The 26925-nt window shown below is 38.2% G+C and overlaps 1 protein-coding gene across 1 annotated transcript in view; it reads left to right on the top strand.

The window, feature by feature from the left end:
• The window catches only part of SNAP91 (synaptosome associated protein 91), a 94939-nt gene extending 68467 nt beyond the window's left edge, over window positions 1-26472 (top strand). Inside the window, exons 14-28 of the mRNA XM_070733143.1 lie at window positions 568-738; window positions 3639-3746; window positions 4827-5081; window positions 5275-5355; window positions 5503-5574; window positions 7201-7284; window positions 12264-12347; window positions 15131-15274; window positions 17700-17849; window positions 18588-18618; window positions 19405-19516; window positions 20450-20530; window positions 22069-22173; window positions 22780-22882; window positions 25057-26472. Coding sequence (XP_070589244.1) covers window positions 568-738; window positions 3639-3746; window positions 4827-5081; window positions 5275-5355; window positions 5503-5574; window positions 7201-7284; window positions 12264-12347; window positions 15131-15274; window positions 17700-17849; window positions 18588-18618; window positions 19405-19516; window positions 20450-20530; window positions 22069-22173; window positions 22780-22872 — 1571 coding nt within the window. The 3' untranslated portion in view covers window positions 22873-22882; window positions 25057-26472. The remainder of the gene's footprint in view (window positions 1-567; window positions 739-3638; window positions 3747-4826; window positions 5082-5274; window positions 5356-5502; window positions 5575-7200; window positions 7285-12263; window positions 12348-15130; window positions 15275-17699; window positions 17850-18587; window positions 18619-19404; window positions 19517-20449; window positions 20531-22068; window positions 22174-22779; window positions 22883-25056) is intronic.
• The last annotated feature ends 453 nt before the right edge of the window (window positions 26473-26925 follow it).

Here is a 26925-nt window from a genome sequence, read left to right as displayed (position 1 = left end):
TTGCTACCCGTTAGATTGCCAAGTGTTGTGCCATTTCTTCAGTTTTCACAGTGTTGAAAAAAAAATACCCTGATAAATATTTGCCAAACATATCAAGTTAATTCTTGCTGTCAGCAATAGTTTGTAGTTGGATAGTTGTGTCGGAGATGGGTTGTGATAAGCCTTAGTCACTTAAGCCTTTGTTTCTAGGTGCTTTGGAAAAGGAAAAGTGACAGCATCATGTAAAACTGCATGCCAATACCTGTGACATATCTGGACTTAGTGCAGCATCCTACTGATTTGAAATAGCCCCAGATTGGCAGAGAGTGACTGCTGAGTAGCATGAATGTTGGCTTTCTTAACCCTCTTTATTTTCTTTACAATGCTGTCTTTTAATGGACACGTTACAGACCTCCTGGGAGAGGGTGAGTAATGCTTGATTTTTAAGCAATTCTTCCAGCTGGAATGTTTAAATATTCAATTAGACTAGGTCTGTCTCTGTTCAATTGTTTTACTGTGCAATCTAGTGTTATTTTGGCCTTTTCTGCTTACTGTTCCTGTTTGATCTTCCTGTATGGACGCATGTAGACAGTTTGGCTGGATTTTCCAGTGTTACCTCTGAACCACAGATTTCAGATCCATTTGCACCAGAACCTATCGTAGCTCCTCCTGCTGTAACGGCTGACACAGCAACTACTTCTGCAACTACTACCGGTGCTGCTCCTGCGGCTGCAGCTGCTGAGGTGGATCTCTTTGGAGGTTAGTTAGCTTACTTACTCGCTGCCAATTTCTCGATTGAAACACGGGGAGGATGGAGGAAACACGGACAATTTTTGGTAATTTTCTTCACTTCACCTACAGAATTAATAAAAATTGCACGTTACCTCCTGCAAAAATTATTCTGGGAAGTAATTTTCATAGGAACATGGGTGGAATGAATTTAACCTGTCATAAATAGGTGTTTGGTTCACGTGTAATGGAAGATCCAACACACAGTAACAATTCAGCACTTTATTTCTATCCTAGCTGTAGCGAATACTGAATGCCGGCTGGCTCCAGGCAAGCCGCTTTTAAGGGCTGGCCTGAAGGCGACCAGTCACTGACAGCTGTTCAAATCTGCCGCCTGCTGATTAGCCAATCAGCAGGCTGCATGCAAATAAGGAGACATGCCTCAGAATGTAACATTAAGTAGCATAAATCTCTTTCTTTGCACATAGCAATAGGTTTGAGACCTGTAGAAGAGCTCAATCTTTTCCCCCCTCTCTGCTTATTGGTGGTTCCTTGTTCTGAAGTCAACATGACTTGGAGGTGCCCATTAGTACACCAAATGTATTCGCTATACCCTCTGAAGCAAATTGAACTTTGGATAATTAAGCAAAAAAATTGCTTACCAGAGAGGCTCGTTATAAGTATTGTATAACAGGGGTGTCAAACCCGCGGTGTCATGTTGCCGCATGACATATCATGACTTTTTCCCCTTTGCTAAACCGGGGGTGGGCATGGCCATCATATGACACATCCGGCACGTGGTCCAGAAGGTTGACATCCCTGTTGTTCAAGTTTCTTTCCCTGAATGGGAGAAATAGATTTATTGGTATTGCTGCACATATCACCGTTAGCCATATTATGCCACCCTGGGGAGACATACATTTGATTTAGTGATACTTCAGGTAAGCAAAATGTTTCCAATATAACAGCTGTGAAATTTTATCCCATTATCAGTATCTGCCTTCAGCCTTTCAGTGTGACTTTGGGGCAAAGCTTCCTGTTTACCTTAACTAAGTAGAGTTCTTGAAATTGAAATGTTCTCCATTATTGGACAACTGCCATACAGTTTTCTGTAACGTGTTAAGCAAAACAAAATTGCTTAAAAGCTTCATTTATTAGAATACAAGTTCAGCACAATGAGAATTTGGCAGACTCCATTTCCTGTCGCTTTTTTCCCCTTTATTATTTTGCTCTTTAATAGCTCTTACAGGCAGCTTTAACTTATTCCGTTGCAGATCAGATGCATGTCTATGTGAGCTTTTTAGAATAGGCAGCAGGATTTTTATTTTCAACGTTAAGTTGTGTCTAAATAAGCATGTGAGTCTTCCTGTTTCTAGAGAAATAGTAAGTTTGATCTTTCCAGTGGGAAATTGCATGACAGCAAAGCCAACAGCATCTTGCTTTAATTGCCTTTTCAAACTCCCCACCATTGTGGTTACTTCAGTCTTTCCCCATTTCTTCCGATCCTTTTGCTCAATCTTATTTAATGCTGCTGGAGCTGGCAGGGTTAGTACTGTACACAACAGAGAGTGAGGAAATTGATAAAGCATAGCTTCTACTTTTTTTATAGCTTTAATGTTACTTAGAGGCAGGAGATTTTTCTAGACTTGAATTTAGATCTAGCCATTTTCTGTTTCCCACAACTCAGTGGATACTTCTCGACTGCAGCAAGTGCAAAGGCTTGATTTTCTCAATCATGTAGCCCAGGTGAATTGTAGTCTATATTTTTCTTTGCTAGTTGATAAAGGAGGGCTTGTTTCGATTAACTTTAAAGCAGTGATGGCAAACCTTTTTTCCCCTCGGGTGCCAGAAGTGCACATGGACACACTATTGTGCATGCGCAAGGGCCCATACCCATAACAAGAAATACTTTTGAAGAGGATGAAAAGAAAAGACTAGTGTCAAGAAGGTAGTCCTACCAAAATAATCAGTTGTATTAATAACACTGGAAAAGTTGTTCCACCCCAACATTGTACTTTCTAACATCTCTGACCCCAAATTAGCCATTAGCAAGCCATAAATTCCTGTTTTCTAAGTGATGAACCAATAATACTTTGCCTCAGTGTTAAATATTCAGAGTTCAAAATCTGCATGGAGCCTCCTGAGCCTCCTGATTGGTTGCTTCGTTTGGCGGGAGACTTGTTACCATGTCAGATAGAGTTTGTTACATTGTGAACCCTATAAATACAAAAGCCGTGGCACTTTCTTTAGAGCGATTTTGACTGTAACCCATTTGCGTTAACCCTGTCAGCTCTAGCCGAATAAACAACTGCTAATTTCACCAGTTAACTCTCTGAGTATTTTTCACTCAGTATCTTAAACTGGGAATTAGTTTGAGCTATGGTTTATTGACACAAGCAAGAATTAGAAATCGTGCCCTGATTTTGGCTATTTTCAGTTATATTGTATGAAGTTTAAATCCAGAAAGTTTCCCTTTCCCAGGGTGTTTCTGAAAAGGAGATTGGGTCTTGATCCAGAGTCTTAATCATTCTCTCTTGTGAAACAGGAAAAGAACAGGAAAAGTTACTCCATTCAGTGTATTGGCTACTGAATGAATTTTATGCTGTTTATTGGGGTCCTCTCCCCCTTGGAGGTTATATATGCAGGCTGCTCAAGACCCTTATACAAGGAGCATTTTCCGCCATTAGCTTTTCTGCTTATCTAATTTGCAGACTATCACAATCATCATGACCTAATATAATTACGTGGGTTGAGTTTAGTTTGAAAACTGTTGGGAGTTGCACAAAACATATGCAACCTTCTCCCTAGGAACCAACATTTTGTTTAAGGGCGTTTTTTTTAATGCTATTTTAACTTGGTTCTTTTCCTATATTTTCTTCTTTTTTATATTTATATCCTTCTTAATTTCTGTTTCTAAACCTGCACCCAAGATGCCTTTGCAGCTTCTCCTGGTGACGCCCCCGCAGCATCTGAAGGGGCAGCCACACCAGCTACCCCAACCCCCGTAGCAGCAGCTCTTGATGCATGTTCAGGAAATGGTGGGTTCCATCTCATTAGCTCGTCTGTCGTCTCGCGTGTATGTGTGTATGTGTCATACTAATTAAAATAAACTTCATGGCAGTATGTTTGTCACTTAAGGATATGGGAGGGGAATTTTTTTTCCCTAGAAAAACTAAACAAAAAAATTCCCCAGGAATTTGGACAAAAGTTGTAATCAAACAAAATTGTGTCAGGAAAGCATTCCTACATGATTTCGCCAAAGCCTTTTTTAATTGAAAAATGTTAACAACGCTGAACCTTGCATGTAGCTGGTAGAAAGTTTCTCCAATTAGGAACAGATCTTTTCAAAGCACCTTAGTTTAATTGAGAGGGAAAATGCATATGGGCACATGGGCGCCTATTAGTACAGATCAGGGGTGAAATGCTTTGAGTTCGAGTGGGCCAGTAGGTCATCGTAGAGCTGGTAGTGATCGCAGTACATTAGTTCCTCTAGATACGAGCTGCTCCACATGCGAGTATTCCAAGTTACGAGCCGCAACGCGAGCGAAATTTCTGTTCGACACCCGAGCTCAAATTTGGGATACGAGCCGAGGTTCCACTAGGTGGCGCAAGAATCTCCTTGCTTCTGGTTATCTCGGCGCGAAAAATAAAGTCTAAAGGCATTCGTTCAAGATGCAAGTTGATCGACTTACGAGCTCGGGTCTGGAACGAACTAAACTCGTATGTCAAGGTACCACTGTACAAGGTTTTCCACCAACCCCTGACACTGCCATTTGGGTTCTTTTACCCTCTGCATGCACAGAGGGTAAAAGAACCCAAATGGCAGCATCCGGGTGGGTGCGGGAAGCCTCATACTGCGATTGCTACTGGCTCTACGATGACCGACTGGCCCACCCAAACCGGGAGCATTTCACCCCTGGTACAAATGTCAGAGAATCAATAATAATTAACAAAACTGTACCTTTGATCTTTGTTTTGCATGTATGTATAAATGATCATATGTGTGTCTATGATTTAATCCACACAGGGTGTGGCTTTTCCTATCTTCTTCCCAGCCGATCCTTTAAATATATGTATATTCTGCCGTTTCCTTTTACAAGACCCCTTTGCCCCATCAGAAGGCAATGCAGAGGCTGCTCCTGAGCTGGACCTCTTTGCTATGAAGCCAGCTGAGACCGGCGTTCCTGTAGTTACCCCTACAACTAGTGCAGCTACTTCCGCAACCAGTCCTACTCCAGTTGCTGCTGTGGCCCCTCCAGTCCCTGCTACAACTGCTGCTGCTACTACTGCTACTGTCACTACTGCTACTACATCTGCTCCTACCACCACTACCACCACCTCTGCTCCTCCTCCTGCTCTAGATATCTTTGGTGGTAATTTACTTAATTCTTCCTTCCTTCTTTTCTGACACATTTTGGGGTGAATTAGATTTTCAGCCTATGGAAACAGTCTTTTTTTTTTTTTTGCATATTTAGACTTTACGGCAATAATTTTTTTTTTTTAAAAGAAACAAAATTCACAGCATGAAGGTATAAATTAGTAAGTCACAATATATTCCTCATCTAGATTTGTTTGAATCCACAACTGCTGAGGCTCCTGCACCACCTAAGTCAGAGGCAGCTCCTGGCATAGATCTATTTGGGACAGGTAAATATATATAAAAGTACTGTCCTATAATAAGGCAAGGTTATGTTTTCAAATTTACTTTTTATTTGTTTGCATTTTTTTGTCAATCATACACATATCTCTAACCTTCATGTAATTTATCATTCATTTTTCTTTGGCTTCTGCAAGATACTTTTTCTTCCTCAACTACTGGAGTTTCTCCTGGGCCCGAGAATTCTCTCACTGGTGATCTCTTATCAGGTAGGCACTTTCTCCTTAGACCTAAGTTTTATTCTCGTGTGGCTTGTCACTTTCCTTCCAAAAGAGCTGTGAAACACGGTCAGTTTTAAACTGTTGAAAAGTTAGTAAAGTCAAAACTGAGCTGAGCTCTTGAATACTCCCTGAGTCACTTTAAATGACCATTAAGCAGGAATCCCTAATCCTTGGTCCACAGACCAGCACTGGTCCACAGCTCACTAGGAACTGGGCTGTGCAAATGAGTGAAGCCCCCATCCACACAGGCGTGGGATTCAGGCAGTGTACAAAACCACACCCTTCCGCTCCACAGAAAAACCGGCCTGTCCCCCAAAACCTTGGGGCCAGTTTGAGAATATTTGAGAACATTTACACTGTTATATTTAAAAAGGGGCAACTCCCTCTCCCAAATTTTAGATTGTATAAGCTCTGCCCAAGTTCCCACACAAGAAGTTGACCTAGAACATGAGACTGTTAATAATAATAATAATAATAATAATAATAATAATAATAATAATAATAATAATAATAATAATAATAATAATATAATAATAATAATAATAATAATAATAATAATAATAATAATAATAATTTATTAGAATTGTATGCCGCCTCTCTCCGAGGACTTGGGGTGGCTCAAATGCTTGTAAGATCTTGATAATATTTTAATTTAGGAAGGTGCTAAATTTGTAGTGCTAATTCTGTTTACAGACCTCTGTGTGCAATTTATATTCCATTTCTTATATTCAAATTATTACTGAAAAATAGACAGAGTCAAAAGCTACCTGCAGAGATTGTTTATAATTATAAACCAGGAAAAGAACTTTAGTCTTACAGGGCCTGGTGTAGATTTACCTGGTGATTTAAATGTAGTTATAAGTGACTATTTACCTGCTATATTAATAAGCATTTCCAGGCTCCAGGGTCATAATATTGTCCTCCACAGCTTATCTATTAAAAGAAGGATCATGAAGCTGCCATGATTAGGAAGTTTTCATGCTATCCAGAATCCAGAAAATCTAAATAGTTGTTAAACATATCTGGCTATAAAATTTGACTTAACCAGAATTCCCATGGCGTGAATGAAATGAGAAATCTGAAAGCAACAGTTCCTGAGCATATGCATGTAATAATATTAAACCAAGGCTAATATATATTTATATAATAAAATACATATGTATTACCATGTGCAATCCCTGCATGTGTACAAAATAAATAGAGAATGGTCAAAGAACAGCTTTTCTTTTCAATCTAATTTTTAAACATGCTGTTTTTATAATGGATACTCTGTTAAGAATGCAAAGGGGATTTAGTTTTTAGAAATCTTTCAAATATACAGTAGACCCTCTGGTCACTAATGCTTCTGACCATGACCAAATCAGGTTCCAACTCAAAAAAGTCACATTTTTTCCCCGCAACGGATTTTCCCTTCTGCACCATTTATTTTGTAATCGCCAAATTTCCAAAATTAGGTTCGGGTCATGACCAAATTTGTTTGCAACCAAAGTAATGGAACAAATTATGGTTGTGACCAGAGGTTCTACTGTATATACATTGTGTTGTCATGTACTCAAGGTAATGGCCTCATCATTCCTAATTTGCTGATACTAAATATTATCATGCTTACTCCAGTGGATGCATTTGCAGCACCATCGCCCCTGCCCACTGCTTCCCCGGCTAAAGTGGACTCTTCAGGTGTGATTGACCTGTTTTGTGGTGGGTATTGTTGTTCCTCACCGTTCAAGTACTTCCCATTTCATTTCAGGGTTCATTTCATTTTCCTTTGCCAGCTATTCAACGTTTCACAACAGTTACTTTTATTGTGCTGTGTTGTGCTTGCTTGCTTTTTTAACTGAGTGTTATAAAATGCAATGGGGGGGGGAGGTGTATTGTCGTATGTCCTTATTTCCGTGCATGGAATTCCTTTCTTGTTCAAATAACTACCGATATTTCATTCTTCCTCCTACAGTATACAATTTTAAGTTTTACAATTATGCTTCTCTGTAGCATGTATATTTTTCTTGGCAGTTACTTGTTATATATTTGTAGTTAAGGATGGAGTAAGGGGTCAGTCTGTCTGTCTGTCTGTCTATCTATCATCTATCTATCATCTATCTATCTATCTATCTATCTATCTATCTATCATCTATCTATCATCTATCTATCTATCTATCTATCATATATATATCTATCATATATCTATCTATCTATCATCTATCATCTATCTATCTATCATCTATCTATCTATCTATCAATCATCTATCTATCATATATCTATCTATCTATCATATATCTATCATATAGCTATCTATCATATATCTATCTATCTATCTATCTATCATCTATCTATCTATCATCTGTCTGTTTATCTATAATCTATCTGTTTATCTATCTATCTATTATCTATCTATGATCTATCTATCTATCTATCTATCTATCTATCTATTGTCTATCTATGATCTATCTATCTATCTATCTATCTATCATATATCTATCTATCTATCTATCTATTATCTATGATCTATCTATCTATCATCTATCTATCTATCATCTGTCTATCTATCTATCTATCTATCATATATCTATCTATCTATCTATTATCTATCTATCTATCTATCTATCTATCTGTATATCTATCATATATATATATATATATATATATATATATATCTATTATCTATCTATCTATCTGTCTATCTATTATCTATCTATCTGTCTATCTATCATATATCTATCTATCTATCTATCTATCATCTGTCTATCTATCTATCTATCATATATCTATCTATCTATCTATCTATCATCTGTCTGTCTATCTATAATCTATCTATCTATCTATCTATCTATCTATCTATCATTTATCTATCTATCTATGATCTATCTATCTACCTACCTACCTACCAACCAACCAACCAGCGATGAGTTCTACTTACCTTCCCCACCTGTTTGCATCATGACAGAAGTGCACGTTTTGTTCATGTGTCCCTTCACAAAAATAATTAAAAATCAATGCCCATAGACCAGCACAGACAGAACCGGCTCCGTGACATCATGACCAGTTTACTAATGGTTCTAAAGAAACAGTTAGAACAGGTAGAAATGCCCTCTGCTACCTACCAATCTACCATCGATCTATTCAGATGAGTCGGGTAGAATTGAATGCTCTCTTGTGATGCTTAGCAATTATTTCTCTATGGCAGGAGTTGGAAATTAATTTTCCCAAGGGGCCACATGAGAAATGGGTTCTATTGGGTGGGGGAAGGCAAACAAATAGGGTTACACACATGCATGGAAGAATATACGTAAATTGAAAAAAAATAGTCACTTCCAAAATAGATTTGATTGGAATGGAATGGAATGGAATGGAATAGAATAGAATTCTTTATTGGCCAAGTGTGATTGGACACACAAGGAATTTGTCTTTGGTGCATATGCTCTCAGTGTACACAAAAGAAAATATACATTTGTCAAGAATCATGAGGTACAACACTTAGTGATTTTCATAAGCAATCAGGAAACAATATTAATAAAAAATCTTAAGAACAGGAGCAATAAATTACAGTCAGAAGTGGAAGAAGATGGATGATAGGATTGATGAGAAAAAAAATGCAGTAATAGTAGTGCAGACTTAGTAAATAGTTTGACAGTGCTGAAATAAAAATAATGCAGTTGTATTGTGTGTGTGGCATACACTTACTTATCTTTTATTTCTAATTTCCAATTCACCTCACACAGGCCTGATAGGGACATTTAAAAAGACATCAGTATGACCTGAAGACTGTAAAATGCCCAGGTTTGCTCTATGGGCTTCTGGGATGTACATCGAAATTCTTTTCATACATAGCATCTACGGTCTTTAATTTACAAACCATGAGGGGAATTATATAACTCTGGTCCAGCATAAAACACAAACTGTTACTACTTCTAATCAAAAGGCACGTTCTTCATAGTTTGCAATATTACTCAAGAAACACCTACAAAAAGATATTGACAAAAAGACGGGCTACAAGAATGGTGGAAGGTCTTAAGTATAAAAAGTATCAGGAAAGACTTAATGAACTCAATCTGTATAGTCTGGACTGGAGGACAGAAGGAAAAGGGGGGACATGATCGAAACATTTAAATATGTTAAAGGGTTAAATAAGGTTCAGGAGGGAAGTGTTTTTAATAGGAAAGTGAACACAAGAACAAGGGGACACAATCTGAAGTTAGTTGGGGGAAAGATCAAAGGCAACATGACAAAATATTATTTTACTGAAAGAGTAGTAGATCCTTGGAACAAATTTCCAGCAGACGTGGTTGGTAAATCCACAGTAACTGAATTTAAACATGCCTGGGATAAACATATATCCATTGTAAGATAAAATACAGGAAATAGTATAAGGGCAGACTAGATGGACCATGAGGTCTTTTGCTGCCGTCAGTCTTCTATGTTTCTATGTTTCTAAATCATTAGATACATAAAGGGGAAAAAGCACAAATGACGACAACTTTCATTAGTAGTGGTGATGATGATGATGATGATGATGATGATGATGATGATGATGATGATATACAACCAGGCAGAACATTTACCTTATAGAAAATACTGTTTTTTTAAGGATTGGAAGCAGTATAACTTAGGAAAGACCCCAGATTTACAGAATAGTAATAGATACGAAATATGATATTAGATAGCACACTCATTAAATTTCACAGATAAATTTGGTTCATTTTAGATACCAGAAATAAACGTGAATATTTTCTCCTGAAAATACTGTTGGTATGTGGTACAGCCTCCATCTCAACCAATCCGTATTCCGTATGCTTCCCAGCAGTTAATTTCTCTCTCTCTTTCTCTCTCTCTCTCTCTCCTGGCTTTAATGTCCTTATATATTTGCCAAAGGCAGATGGGAAGGCAGGCAAGCAGGCAGCTCAGTGGGTGCTGGAACAATCTGTCTGCAGGTTTTCCTGAAATGACATCCAGAGAAGGAAAGCAGCAGAATGCCAAGGAAAGAGAGGCAGTAAAGGGTATTCTTGTGGGAACTGCATGTTTGTGGGAACAAGCAGAGATTGTTTGTCTTGCTCGTGCGTGCACACAAAACCTTCGATGATGGATAGATAGGTAAGATGTAGAAGAGGAAAAGAAAAAAAACCAGTTCATTAGAAAAGAGAAAATAAAAGGTTTCTATTGAATTCTGGGGTCAGAACTTTTGTGCCTGCTCCAAAAACCTACTTGCAGATGTCTTAATAAACAGAAACGCCCATTGATTTTCTTTCCTGTGAAGTGTCTTGCAAAGCACTTTATTCAAATGTTTTATACACCCCTTCTGTCTGCATTTTAATTTTTGGCAATGGCAAATCACTATATTACTCACAGTACTTTTTGATTTCTTAAGTGGCCGCTTTGCAAATGACAAGATACCAATATTTTTTCATCCCTTCTTATTTCATTAAGAGTACTATCTGCTTCCAGCCTACTTCCGGTCAACCTTTCAGTGTCCTGTTTGCGATGCCTCTGTGTAGGATTTGTTTAGACTACAATATATCTTTCCTTCTCACTGCACAACCACACCCTCGTGTAACTATGGTTACAGCTACTGAGAAAAGCTCTTTGCAGAAGTGCCAGCTTTCCACATCGGAGCTAGCAATACAGTTTAAAAGGCAATTAGAAGAAAGTTGCCTTGGAATTTTGCAGCTACCCCTTTTGTAGTCAGACATATTTTACAGATGGCTAGATGAGTATATACAAGATCTTAAGAAAATATGAAATGATACCAGGGAAGTGACAATACATTTTCTTTATTTTCTGCATGGCTTATGGGGAAAGGGAGATCTAAGGGCTATGTTTTGCAGCAGCACAAAAATTGAATGAGGTCAAAATTCTATTGGACATTGGGCAGGAAATACTTACAGACAGGCTCATGTATCCCTTAAAGTTTCTGTGCATAGATCTACATAGGGTTGCAGAACTATTTTCAAAATGGTTTGGAGAAATGAGGAAGAGAACATGCTTTTAGAAAGCTAGAAGTTTTCTTGGGGTCATCTTTCTATGGAAAATCTTAACACTGCCATCACTTGTCTTCAGTACAACTGTCATACTTCTTGAATAGACTGTCTGGGTCCTTTTTTGGTTGCTTCTGATTTCAATAGAATAACTTGTAGTTCAAGGAGAGGCAGGGTCAAAAGAAGAACCAGCCTAGAATCTCTATGTAGTAGGGGTGGATTCCATTTACCTTCACCACTGGTTTACATCATGATGTTTTGCACTCTCATGCTCGCAATGCAGAAGAAAAACTTCCAAACAGTAAAAAAAAAAATCAGAAAAAAATCCCCCCAAAAAGATGGTGGCACCCACGGACTGGCAACGATGAACCAGATATGTGATGCCGTTGTGATGTCACCAGCAGGTCGCTACCAGTCCAGGCAATCTGGTCAGAACTGGGAGGAACCCACCCCTGGTACGCAGCCACAAACGTCAACATAGATACTCCAGTCTGATTCTTGTTTTGACTCCATTCCCAGGTTCTGCCACTCCTACTCAGCTACAACTATTCCTCAGATTGTTTCACATATTTTACCAATCATTCCACTATAGTCTTGAAAATTACATCATATTCATAGTTGCATTCTCCCTCCAAATATCACATGTTTATATATTTACAATATCTTTAAATCCCATTATCTTTTATTGCTGCCTTATGGGGAAAAAATAGATGCTTTTGGAAGTGGCCCTTCAGAGCCCCAACCTGCAGTTTCAACTGCTTCTAGTGCTTCTGCTGCTGCTGACCTATTAGCTGGTAATGAAATATAATTGTGGTATTTTTAAATAAAGGCTGTGCATGTTTTTTACTGCATCTTTTCTGCACTGTGAATAGCCAATGAATCATCACTAAGGCTACTAGACTTCCAAACTATAAACGTCCTATGACACCCACCACTCCAGGAAGCTATATTGATTTGTCTTTACAGGATCATTATAAGTATTAGTCACTACTGTTTGCAGAAAATATCCTTAATCATAATTAAGACATTGAGAAGCTCGTGTGTTTACCTATGAATTTATATGTTGCCATTCTATGTAGCTACACATTGGCCTATACTACAATCACAATTGAGTAATGTTATGTAATTCGTAGCAATATGATTCTTTTGCAACTGTGTACTAGATTTGAAAGAATGGTCAGGAAAGAAGGCATAAATTGTTTGCTAAACAATCCTCTCAATCCAGGGTAGATGAACCAATTAAATTATATGACAGGATTTATTTGTTTGTTTGTTTGTTTATTTATTTATTTATTTATTTATTTATGTATGTATGTATGTATGTATGTATGTATTCATTCATTCATTCATTCATTCATTTATTGGATTTGTATGCCGCCCCTCTCCGTAGACTCGGGGCGGCTAACAACAGTGGTAAAAACAACATGCGACAATCCAATACTAAAACAGCTAAAAACCCTTATTTTAAAAACCAATCATACATACAAACATACCATACATAAATTGTAGAAGCCTAGGGGGAAAGAATATCTCAGTTCCCCCACGCCTGACAACAGAGGTGGGTTTTAAGGAGCTTACAAAAGGCAAGAAGGGTGGGGGCTATTCTAATCTCTGGGGGGGAGTTGGTTCCAGAGGGCCGGGGCCGCCACAGAGAAGGCTCTTCCCCTGGGTCCTGCCAAACGACATTGTTTAGTTGATGGGACCCGGAGAAGGTCCACTCTGTGGGACCTGACTGGTCGCTGTATAGGATATTTCTTATATTAGTTTAGAATGGCTTTCTGTTTTGGAGAGGGGCAGCATACAAATCTAATAAATTATTAATTATTATCCTTATTATTATATTTACTGAAATGTCTGGAGCGTGGGTCCTCAACAGGGCAAGGAATGGAAGTTCATTCAGACTTCAGAAAAATCCCATTTCTAGCTTCGTAAATTTGTCATTGTTGTTACTGCTTTGAATATCCAGTGAATCCACCCAGAAGAGAAGATATAAAACAGATACAAGTGCATTAGAAAGTGTATGTTCTGATAAACAGCTACATATTAATTAACCTTTTATTTTATTTGAGATACACAGTTCAGAAAATATGCTTCATAGTTTTTTTCTTTGATATGGTTGAAATTTGATAGTGCATGCTAAAGTGTATAATGTTTTCTGTTCACCAAGTTAGAAAAGTAAAGTCATGCATGCTAATATTGTTTTCATTACAAGAGTCTGAATTTGCTTCCCTTTCCCTTTTACCTTTCTAAGAAGTATGGAAGGTCTTGCCTGAAATATTTACTCAGATCATAGTTATAGGTCTGACTCAGATTTCTTTTATCTCAATGTTGTCTTGGTTGCTGCTCTTCGTCTTGTTCCTCCAGGTTATTTCTTCTGCAATTTACAGCAGGAAGGAAAAGCAATTCGTACCAACTGAAATAGCAGTTGTCAAAACGGGTTGTTGGTCTAATCTTTGCCAAATCCGCAACTGTTTATAACACATAGGGGAAAAGAATGACATTAATTGCTGGTCTATTGTGTCCTCCTGAGATTAATGTTTAAAGAATAAATGTAAACATGTAACCTTTCTCCTACACCAGTGATGGCGAACCTATGGCACGGGTGTCACAGGTGGCACGCAGAGCCATATCTGCTGGCACACGAGCTATTGCCCTAGCTCAGATCCAATGTGCATGTGTGTGCTGGCCAGCTGATTTTTGGCTTGCACAGAGGCTCTGAGAGGGCATTTTTTGCTTCCAGAGAGCCTCTGGGGTGATGGGGAGGGCGTTTTTACTCTCCCCCAGCTCCAGGGATGCCTTTGGAGCCAGGGGAGGTGAAACACAAGCCTACTGGGCCTACCAGAAGTTGGGAAACAGGCTTTCTCCTGCCTCCAGAGGGCCTCCGGAAGGCAAGAGAAGCTGTTTTCACCCTCCCCAGGCATTGAATTATGGGTGTGGGCACTCACACATGGGCAATGGTGTATGCCCACACTTTTTCGGCACCCAAGGAAAAAAAGGTTCACCATCACTGTCCTACACAAATACAAATCGCTGACAACACTAGACTGATCACAGGCATTCCTTAGATACTTGTATACATATACAATACATTATGTAACAAGGGGAAAATCACACATCCACGGCTTTACTCTCTATTGAACAGTTCACTAACCTTTTCATTCATTCCTATGCTTGCCATACTTCTTTCGTAGACTGTTTATTTTAGGAATGAACACTTTCACACAAAACATGTTTTCTTTAAATGAAGGTTTCTCATTGATTTGTTTTTCAGTGATCTGTAGAAGAGCAGAATTCTCCTTATCTGATGTGAATCCACATTTACCTTCCCAAATGTTGCTCATTGCCACACTTTATACGTTTACAGGCAGAAGTTTGCTAACCCTTCCTCTATACTTTTCTGCATTCATTTTTGGTGCCTTTTAGTTTCAGTGTGGGAACAATAATAATAATAAATTTATCAAGAAGAGGAAAGGAACTTTGGGTTTGTTAAAGACAATTATAGTTTTTTTTTTCAGGCCTGTGGATTAGTCCTTAGTATCAGGCTAATAAGTAATTTCTCTTGCAATTTTTTTTAAAGGCTTTGGAGGTTCTTTTATTGCTCCATCTCCATCACCTTCGCCCATCACACCAGCTCAGGCTACTATATTGCAGCCCAATTTTGAAGCGGCATTTGGATCAGCCCCTTCTCCTTCCCCTGCAAGCAGTTCCTTCGATCCCTCAGGTGAGTGAAAGGATTCTTCTGTGCAGCCTTCGTCTCCAAAATATGTTACTGTAATTCTCCCAGACGTCCAAAGTATTCATTTCTGTTTTTTTTCCTGAAAGCATTCAGTAACAGTTGAATAAATAGCATACTACTCTGAATACATAATTTGCAAAGTAGTTCCTTCTGCTCAGTTCTCTTCCATAGGATTTTGGCACACATCAAACTGAAGTGCATATATTCTGAATTTCTGCATGTGCTTTATATGCATGCCCATTTAAAAGAAACTCCTGAAATTGCCGATACCTTATTCCTGTACACTCAGCATAGGGCTGTGTGGTGCTGCCACTCTCCAGAGCCTTTCCCAAGCATGCATGGCACCAGAATTTAAAAATAAAAGAAGAGGTCCAGGGTATTTTGTCCATTGACCCAAGGCTTGACTTTTCATTACTGCTCTGTCGTTTCTGTTTGTGTCTCTTTCATTGTCTACTTCCATGCTGGGGCCTTGCTACAAATTTGCCTTTTGGGTGAGTTCTGCAACAGAAAGAAGTAAAGAAACCAAATAGTAGTTAGTAGTACTTTGCTTTGTAGTTACTGCTTGCCGGAGCCTAGTGCAACTCTGCTTACTAACATTAGCATGCGTACTATATCTGTTATGAATTGGCGTTACTGATTATGTAATGTTGGCCTGGATTAGATCGTTCTGTTTCATTAGATACACAGGGACAATGTTGGTTGTGTTTTTTTCATGAGGGTTTTTTGGTATACAACCATTTGGTCAGCAACAATTCCAGCATCCTTGCAGTCATGTGACCATGATCTGGGTGCTTGGCAACCCATTTGCACTTAAAGTGACAAGTGCCCGATGATCACATGATTGTCATTTGAACCTTCAATGCAAATTTCTTCCTGTCTCAGGAATTCTGGGAGTTGATATCCACCCCATATCTTATCCATGTTGGTCCATATATTTTGATGATAAATTGGAAGACATAAATGTGTTTTGTGTAGAGCATCATTGGGATTTTTTTGTGAAATCCATCTCAAAACCCCAGGCAGTCTGATATGAATTGCATGGTAAATAACAGGTGCCTACTGTGGTGCTTCTGTTAGCAGCAGAGTGGTAATGACTTTACCACCATAAATAAGGAGAACGGCCCTCACCTTGTTCCTTGGAAATATTAATACAGCCAAGAAGAGCCAGTCACTGGCAATAGACACTACATCCCCTGTTTAGTAATCTCTTCCTCTCCTAAAGACAGGTGGAGGATATGATAGTTTATTTATGCCCATATAGGTATGTTCATAAGATGCCCTGGCCTCCCTCCCCCTACTATACAAGAATTTCCTATCATCTGTGCCCTTTCCAAAACCCAAAGGGCCAGACTAGGACAGATTGTCCCAGAAGAAAAATCTGTGGTTGCTAACAGGGACACAAACTTGAAAATACATACCCTGTCTTCCCCAAAATAAGACATCCCCTGATAATAAGCCCAATCAGGTTTTTGAGTGCATGGCAATAAGGCCAAGCCCTTATTTCAGGGTTCAAATATAAGACAGGGTCTTATTTTCAGGGAAACAAGGTAGTCATGCTCTTTCCACTGAAAAAGATTTCCTACCCACTGGGATTTTTTTTGAACTTCCCAGCAAAAACAATGCTTTCCCCAAACCTTTGTCTTTTACTTTACTTTCTCTCTCTACTAGCTCTGTTTTCTCTTTCCCTGAACTTGTTCCTAGAAAGCACTCATTAGTAGGTTGTAGTATTTTACTTTCTAGCTTCCTTTATTATGTCAATATTTTAATAAAAACAATCCTTACATCCTTTATTATGATTCCCTTCCAAATCTGTAAATCAGGAAATAATAATTAGTGACAATACTCCCACTTCAGACAAACCTGATGTAATTCTTAAATAGCTAATTGGCTTATAAATTATTATTCATTTGGAATTGCATATTAAAAACTCTGGTTCAAGTGTTGTTGGAAAAACTTAGAAATGGAATAGGCAAACCTGAATTAATTTTAGGGCCATAATAGGTGAAAGTAATGTCAAACCTGACTTTTTTTTTTACTGTTCCAGAAAATGGTAACATTCTCATTAGATTTGTGGACACAATAATATGTTAATCAATTCTTCCATATATCAGTGTTAAAAACATAAACATGAAACATGAACTATTTTCAATCTTAAATCTTAATTTTAAAAGTTTGTGTTGTCTAATGCTTTGTCTTATTTGTAGTATGTTTGGAATTCATTTATTTCAATGTGTTGGTCAAAAAAGCTTGCATGCCTTCTGTTAGCATTACGTTGGCATTAAATATATGTGATGTTTCAATGATCAGTAGTGATTTTTGTATGTTTTTAAAAGGTTGTGAATTAAGCATCTGTTGACTATGTGAAAGCTTCATTGCCTGACCTAATCTATTGGTTTTCTTAAATCTTCAGTATTTGATGGCTTAGGTGATCTTCTTATGCCCACCACAATGCAAACTGGTCAGCCTTTGCCCAGCATGGGCACAGCCATTCCTTCTGCTTCAGCTGCAACCAAACCTATTGGAAGTGATCTTGATTCTTCTCTTGCAAACCTAGTAGGAAGTAAGTCAGAGAAACTGTTAACTGTTGACAGTGATTTTCTTTTTCTGTGGAATGTCTTAAGCATAAGACTTATCAGGAAAGACTTAATGAACTCAATCTGTATAGTCTAGAGGACAGAAGGAAAAGGGGGGACATGATCGAAACATTTAAATATGTGAAAGGGTTAAATAAGGTTCAGGAGGGAAGTGTTTTTAATAGGAAAGTGAACACAAGAACAAGGGGACACAATCTGAAGTTAGTTGGGGGAAAGATCAGAAGCAACATGAGAAAATATTATTTTACTGAAAGAGTAGTAGATCCTTGGAACAAACTTCCAGCAGACGTGGTTGGTAAATCCACAGTAACTGAATTTAAACATACCTGGGATAAACATATATCCATCCTAAGATAAAATACAGGAAATAATATAAGGGCAGACTAGATGGACCATGAGGTCTTTTTCTGCCGTCAATCTTTTATGTTTCTATCAAGAAAGTGTAACTTGGTAAAGTAATCATGTAAATTGAGGTCTAGATCAGGTAGGGTTATGACATCAGAAAATATGGTATAAGAAGGTTTTCAGAGATGTAGTGTAATTATATATAAAATATAATTATATCATTATATAGTTTATTGTGACTTTTAGATAACTGACTGCTGCCTTACGTCAGCTAACCCTAATTTTGCCTGGTGAATTGATTTGTCTTGACATCTACTATCAAATGAAACAATCTTTCAAATTCCTGGTTTCTTTTGCAGATCTTGGAATTTCTGGTTCCACAACAAAGAAGTAAGTAACTCCACTTGTTAGCCGCTCTGAGTCCAATTTGGATTGAGCAGCAAAGAAACACAACCAATCAATCAATCAATCAATCAATCAATCAATCAATCAATGGAACTCTTTTCATGGGGTAGAGAAACGAAGCTCAAATCATCAGGATCTGAGTTCCAGTTCTTCACCTCACTGAAGCAGTTCATTTCTCCTTGGGAGGCAGCTCTTTCAGCCAGTCTCCCGAGTCCAGAGAAAATTCTCTTGGCAGGCAGCAGCAACCTGCACCATTTCCTGTTGGCTTCTCCAATGTCTCTCTGGGAAAGCCAACAGAGAAGATTTCAAATGATGAACACATGATTGTGGGCGTCTTGGCAAGTGCTCGTAAGTGCAAACAAGTTGCTAAACACCCAGATTGTGATGAGGTAGCTGGGGGGATGGGTGGGCCAACATTTTACAACAGCGAAAAGTACTTTTACAGCCTATAAGTCACCTTTTCTGAGACTTTCATAACTTCAAATAGTCATTAAATGTCTAGTCCTAAGTCCATGACTATGTCTATTCCTGAATGAATATGAAGAGGTACAGCAGTGCCTCTATATACAGTACTTAATTGATGCAGTTTCTTCTGTATTGTGGAGTGCAGTTAATGGGTATCAAATTATCTTTTGTGCTCGCCATTCAAACACTTTACAAATTGCATTTTGTAAGCATGCCAGCAAGATTCCAGCCCATAACTTTGCTATGGTTGCAGTTCTGCTTTGGCAATAAGTTAGCACTGGTATTCAAAATCATTCTCAATCTTAGGGGAGACCTTCAGTGGAATGCAGGAGAGAGGAAGTTAACAGGAGGCGCCAACTGGCAACCAAAAGTAGCACCTGCAACATGGTCTTCTGGGGTTCCTCCAAGTGGCCCCTTGGTATGTGGAGATAACTGCATATTTTTTAGATGTACAAAATTCCATGTGACTGCTAAACTATTGGGACAGAGTTAGTATGTTAAAATGCAGCCAGATACTAAATTTTTGACATCTGAAATTATCAGCATAATTTGTCTATTCCAAAACTGTAGTTTTGATACGTTTTTAAAGGAAATGGGACTCCCATCCTATTATTGTTATATGTTGCATTATCTTACTGTTCTAGCAGTGGAACGCTTCCTCATTTCTCAAATGATAATATGTTTTGAGTTTGTTTTGCAGTTTTCATATAGTTTTGGTTAAGCATTTATTTTTGGAGTTATGCTCTTCCTACAAGCTTATAATGATAATGCAATAGTGAAATTGCAGTAAGAAACATTTTAACCAAAGACTGTAAAATATAAAATATTGTACAGTGTAATGGTCTTTCCAGGTAAGGAAAGCAGTACATTAAATTCAAGTTGTTGTTTTTTTCTACCAGAAAGGTTGGACGATTGTTTTTTATGTAAGTAGCCTTTCGTTATGAAGTTGTACTAACTGAGAGACTTGGCTACTACCAAACTAATGCAAAATTTCTTTATTTTTACAGTCAACCTAAACTTGAGTTACTAATTTGCAAATAACCCTTGCATCTGTAGATCAAGTTATTTTCTGCTTGATAGGTATTTCCAGGAATTTTTTCTTCCTGTACAGTGGAAACAGAGGGGCAGGAATATTTATTTTAGATATTTTATTGTCTTCATTAATAAGGGAAAAGTATAGCCATTTTATCCTGCTGAATAGCTGCCTTTTGGCCACATTTTGTACCCCCCAGGTGCATCTTCAGAACATTGTTCAAATGTAGCCCCACATAAAAGGCGTTGGAATAAACTGTTTCTATGTGCCTAAGATTTAAGCAGTTAGTGATTTATCTCTTATTACTCCAATCTCTAGACAGGATCTGGGCCTCCAGCAGGTGCTGGTCCACCTACATCAGGTGCTGCTTCTCCACAAACTGGATCAGGATTTGGGATGGTAAGGATTGACTCAAAGAATGATGTGGGGGGGGAGGGGGAGTACTACTGTTATGTATGCAAATACTGAGAATGCAAATGAACAATATGTAAATAGGTTATGTTAATGTAATGTATTTGCATACCGGCCATGGATTGGCTAAGCCGCGACTGGGAAATTCAAGAGACTGTCAAAGCCGTGCCTACAGGAAAAAACTTTTAAAAAGGGAAACCCAGCCGCGCAACTTCACTTTTTGCCTGGTAGTACACTGATATACTTTGTTGCGGCTACGTTGCTTTATGAGCCGATTCCTAATAAAAACAAATCAGGTCACAACGTGTCTCTCTTATTACTCCGAACATAACAACTACTTTCCACTTCTCCAAGTGACTTCTTCCTTTATACTGGACTTATCTGGAAAATTTTAATTTAATTTATTGGATTTGTGAGCCGCCCAGCTCCTTTTGGACTCTGGGTGGTGTACAACAGGAAAAAATAATATAAAACAGTTAAAACCCTATTAATAAAAGCACTTATACTTCTGGGCTGGAGCTAGATGCTATTACTCAACAGCCCCAGGCTTTCCGGCAGAGCCAGGTTTTTTAGACTCTCCAGGAGGCCAGGATGGTGGGGGCAGTGTGGATCTCCGGAGGTAGCTGGTTTCAGAGAGCCGGAGCCGCTACAGAGAAGGCCCTCTCACACAGTCTCACCAGACAGCACTGGCTGACCGATGGAACCTGGAGAAGGCCAACCCTGTGGGATCTAACCAGTCTCTGAGAAGTATGAGGCAGAAGACAGTTCCATAAATAATTTGGCCCTGAATCATGTAGGGCTTTACAGGTGATAGCCAATACCTTAAATTGCGTCTGTGCAGCTCACCGAGTGTTGGTGTTATGTGAGTGTACCGAGGCACACCCACAACAGTTCACACAGATACATTCTGGACTAATTGTAGTCTCCAAACGCTTTTTAAGGGTAGCCCTTAAAATACAATTTAAATAATTACTAGAGATATCAATCTAGTTCTTCCTGCAAAATAGTCCTGTTTTTCCCAACTGCATTTTAAGGATCTATGCCCTGAAGTTTATCTTCTGAACATTGTGGCCAAAATATATGCTGTTTTTCCCCAGGAAAAAAATGTGCATTATATGTAATTTCTTTCTGGGGAAGGTGTGTGTGTGTGTGTGTGTGTGTGTGTGTGTGTGTGTGTGTGTGTGTTAGAAATGCATAATGATAATGATAATGATAGTGATAATGATAATAATTTATTAGATTTGTATGCCACCCCTCTCCGCATACAATGTATTGTGTACTGAATATTGTATTCTTCTGATGCTATGTTCACAGTCCAGTTGCTGGAATTTCCAGCTGATATCTTAAGTTAATGTACTCTACTCCGAGATGCATGTAGGTGGAAATGGCTTCACATCTGAAAAGGCACTGAAAATATGTGTGCACACACATGCACACGCAAAACAATGAAACACACCTATTTGATCAAGAGATTTCATGATAAAATGGCATCTCTTAGACATTATTTGTTCTCAAATCTTTTCCAGCAGCCTCCTGGAGCTGGCGTTGGGATGATGCCACAGCAGCCTCTTATGTATGGACAACCAATGATGAGGCCACCATTTGGAGCAGCTGCAGGACCTGGTGCACAAGTGAGAACTTGCCTGGTTTGGGGGAAAAACAGGGGGGGTATCCTTTTTCTTAAGTCATATAGGCCAATGTTCTAAGTTATTTCATTTTTACTTCTGATAGGCAGTCTAGTGTGAAATGTTATTGTTTTCAATTCACACTATCAAGACTTTTCAAAGCTACATTATGGAATCTGTGTAATTCTTTAGTTTTTCATTTTTAATACACTTTATAAACAAAATAACCTACTTCTTAAGCTGCTTTAACAAGTGTGCCACTGGTCCAGAAATTATTTCTGCTCCGAGTGAATGTTCAAATTTATTTATTTGTTTGTTTATTTATTGGATTTCTTAATTTATATTTGTTTATTTATATTTCATACTTCTAAACCTCTTACCTACCTCAAAGAGACTTGATAACATGATAAAGCAATTTTATTTCAGTTTTTATTTATTAATTTAAAAACTGAATATTACAATAGTTCTCATATTCATTCAGTGACACATCGCATATGCCCATATTTGTGAAGTGCATATTAATTTTGGTTAAAGATGGATCGTAATACTCGTAATTGTACTTTCTTCTTCTTTTGTACCCTTATCCTTCTGGAATAATGGAAAACTATTAAGGTTTCTCCAAGTCCAACACCTGCCACCCAGAGTCCCAAGAAGCCTCCAACAAAGGACCCATTAGCAGATCTTAACATCAAAGATTTCTTATGAGCTATTTAAGGTACGGTTTTCTTCTCCCATCCTTCCTTCAAATATGCTCAAGCTTGTATTCTCCTTTATATTTCACAGGAGATGCTAAGAATTTGTTTTGATTTGAATGGTGTTAAATCAGTACTGAGCTTGCTGAAAGAACAGTAGTTGTTGAAAGGTTGAACTAGGACAGAAAACACCCATGTTCATGTTCATGATTTGTTTAACCAATCCTTGTTAATAGGAGAAGTTCCTGAGGATTGGAGAATGGCCAGTGTTGTGCCTATTCACAAGAAGGGCAGTAGAGAAGAAGCTGGTAACTACAGGCCAGTTAGCTTGACATCAGTTGTAGTTAAAATGATGGAGACTCTACTCAAAAAGAGGATAAATCAGCACCTAAAAAACAATAACTTATTGGACCCAAATCAGCATGGCTTTACTGAAGGCAAATCATGTCAGACTAATCTCATTGATTTCTTTGACTATGTCACAAAGGTGGTGCCGTGGATATTGCCTACCTGGACTTCAGCAAAGCCTTTGATACGGTTCCACATAAAGAGCTGATAGATAAATTAGTGAAGATTGGACTTAATCCCTGGATAGTTCAATGGATTTGCAGCTGGCTGAAGCATAGACATCAGAGAGTTATTGTTAATGGCGAGTATTCTGAGCAGAGTCAGGTTACAAGCGGTGTGCCACAAGGGTCTGTTCTGGGTCCTATTCTTTTTAATATGTTTGTGAGTGACATAGGGGAAGGTTTGGTAGGGAAGGTTTGCCTATTTGCCGATGACTCTAAAGTGTGCAATAGGATTGATATTCCTGGAGGCGTCTGTAATATGGTAAATGATTTAGCCTTACTAGATAAATGGTCAAAGCAATGGAAACTGCAGTTTAATGTTTCCAAATGTAAAATAATGCACTTGGGGAAAAGGAATCCTCAATCTGAGTATTGTATTGGAAGTTCTGTGTTAGCAAATACTTCAGAAGAAAAGGATTTAGGGGTAGTGATTTCTGACAGTCTCAAAATGGGTGAACAGTGCAGTCAGGCAGTAGGGAAAGCAAGTAGGATGCTTGGCTGCATAGCTAGAGGTATAACAAGCAGGAAGAGGGAGATTATGATCCCGCTATATAGAATGCTGGTGAGACCACATTTGGAATACTGTGTTCAGTTCTGGAGACCTCACCTACAAAAAGATATTGACAAAATTGAACAGGTCCAAAGACGGGCTACAAGAATGGTGGAAGGTCTTAAGCATAAAACGTATCAGGAAAGACTTAATGAACTCAATCTGTATAGTCTGGAGGACAGAAGGAAAAGGGGGGACATGATCGAAACATTTAAATATATTAAAGGGTTAAATAAGGTCCAGGAGGGAAGTGTTTTTAATAGGAAAGTGAACACAGGAACAAGAGGACACAATCTGAAGTTAGTTGGGGGAAAGATCAAAAGCAACATGAGAAAATATTATTTTACTGAAAGAGTAGTAGATCCTTGGAACAAACTTCCAGCAGACGTGGTAGATAAATCCACAGTAACTGAATGTAAACATGCCTGGGATAAACATATATCCATCCTAAGATAAAATACAGAAAATAGTATAAGGGCAGACTAGATGGACCATGAGGTCTTTTTCTGCCATCAGACTTCTATGTTTCTATGTTTCAAACACAATCACAGAAGCTCACTTGGAGAGCTCTTTTGTCAGCCCATTCTGCTTCACAAAATGATTATTGTGGAGAGAGGAAAAAAGACTTACTATAAATCTCAAGAAAGTAATAAAGTTTGCACTTGACGGTGAAAACTATGAATCTTAAACGCAGCAGTATCTTTTCCTTCCCTTACACAGAAAACGCAGACATTCATGTGTGCAGATGCTAGCAAACATTCCTATTTCTCCTGACCTCCATTTCAAGAGTAGAATTTAAGCAATAGATTAGTATCTTGAATCAAATGTTGCAGTTCTGTTGCTCTCTGTGTATGTATATGTGCCAAAGACAGAGAATGAAAAGTGTTTTAAACTCCTTTCTGTAGAATAGATATGAAAGAAAATGTGTTTCCAATTATTTTGAATCTTAGGAAGAAAAGAGGGAAAGGAAGGTTATATCATTTGTCTTCTGGCATATGAATCAGATTATGAATTTGAATTTGAATTCCTGTCCCTTATACTTTGTAACACACCTTTCCCCCTCTTTTCGTGATTGTAGTTGTGTGAAAGGATAAGTGAAGATGCAAATTTGGAATCTGCAATCAAGAATTTTGTTGCTCAGAATTTCCAAGTGAGCCACCAGTACCAAACCCAGTGCTTACTCAGACTTCTCTCCTACTTCCAAAACGTGTAGCACAGCTGTGAAAGTGATCATAGGAATGTGTACCACTTTAGTTGTTATCCCTTTCTCTCTCTCTCTCTCTCTGTTTGTGTACTTGGGTTATAATTTATGTGTTTCTCAATTTAAACAATGGATGTATGTTTCTGATGCCTTCTTAGTGCTTTTCTGAACCAATCCATTAGGAACAGATTATGCAGCTGTTGTGTGGTGAGCCATTTGGAGCGATGTGTCTGTGTTTCTGGAGGTCTTAATGTAAATAACCTTGGCGACCCTCTAAATTTTCTCTTCAAATCCAGTTTCCTTTGCATATCAGTTATACAAAACAATATTGTGGTTATACCAGGTAGCAAGAAGAACACTGTCAATCCTTTTTTTTTAAAGTGTGTGGAATGTAATCCCCCCCACCCCCGAGCAGGATTATTATCAAAGTTGTTGTGGGGTACGTTTTAATTTCCTGACATTCTATCTTCTAATATGAATGAAATTCATATTAATAATCTATCACGTTACTTGACAAAAGTTGTTTTAAAAAAATCCCCTGCATAAAAATATTTTATCAGATTTCTTTAAAAAACATTTGCCTTTTATTTTCATATAAAACCATCATATTTATCATTGTTACTTAAAATGCACTGAAAACAAGTAAAGGATAAGTTTCTTGCCATATAAATCAAACATAACAAAAAGCAAACAGAAAAAGCAAAGTCCTTTAAGTTTGTCAGGCTACTTTGGCTGCCTACTGTTTCCAGGGGCAAATCATGAATTTTCCTCCTCTTTTGCTTTTATGTACATCTGTCAGTTTCGTTCTTCTCTGTACATATCTTAGATTAGTGTTTTTCATCCCCATACAGCACTATGTATTTTCTGTACTGTTTGTGATTAGCGGTCACACTAAACCCGAATTATATCCTTTACCGTAAACAAAAGTGTTCTTTTATCGTTTTAGTTTGTTCTCTCATACTGTGTGTGCTGATGGCTTAGCTTAAGATTTTTGACTTCATAATAAGGTCACTGTTGATCAGTGTTACAAGTGGCTTGGCAGCTCTTCGTTAAAGCATATTAGGTTGGAAAGATGTTCATCTAAGTCTTTCAAATTAATATTTAATCAACATGTGGTACCATTTTTAAAAAAGTGGTTGTATATTGTGGGGATAACATACCCTGTAACGACAGAGAGTTAGAGAGAGAATTTCAAATGGATTTGCTTTGTATTTTTGGTTTGAGGAAAACCCAATGCATGTATACCCTCTGAGATGCAATAAAACACCTTGATCAAAGTAAATTCAAAATAAAGTGGTCTCTATTTTTTTTTATTATCCAATTTATGATTATAGCAGAGTACAACTGCACAAGGGCCGGTTTTCAGAGTTTAATGATTGTGGTTTAGAAAACAGGTTTCTTGACGTTTTGCCAGCAACTGTGGTATCTTCAGAGGCAAAACGATCTGCTAGGCAACTAAGCAGGGACACCGACCTGCACCAATCAGAAATTAGCTCAACTAAAGGCCAATCAGAAGTGAGGACGCCTCGTTATTAAAAACAAGGGCTCAGTCACATCCTGCTCATTTTCTTATGTGCTTTGTTCTGATGATGCCATACACACGGGTGGGCAAGAGGCGGGACAGTGTGGAACGCCGTTCCACCGGTGGAAATGGAGCTGCGCGCACAGCTCCATCACCGCTGGCTGTGCACGCAAGATTTGGCTCCTGCGCATTTGCTCTCCATCGAACCCGGATAAATAGGCTGC

This window comes from Erythrolamprus reginae, chromosome 1 (genome assembly GCF_031021105.1).
Source record: "Erythrolamprus reginae isolate rEryReg1 chromosome 1, rEryReg1.hap1, whole genome shotgun sequence".
NCBI lineage: Eukaryota > Metazoa > Chordata > Lepidosauria > Squamata > Dipsadidae > Erythrolamprus > Erythrolamprus reginae.
Note: the sequence above shows the minus strand (reverse complement) of the source record. Positions and strands in the feature narration are given on the sequence as shown.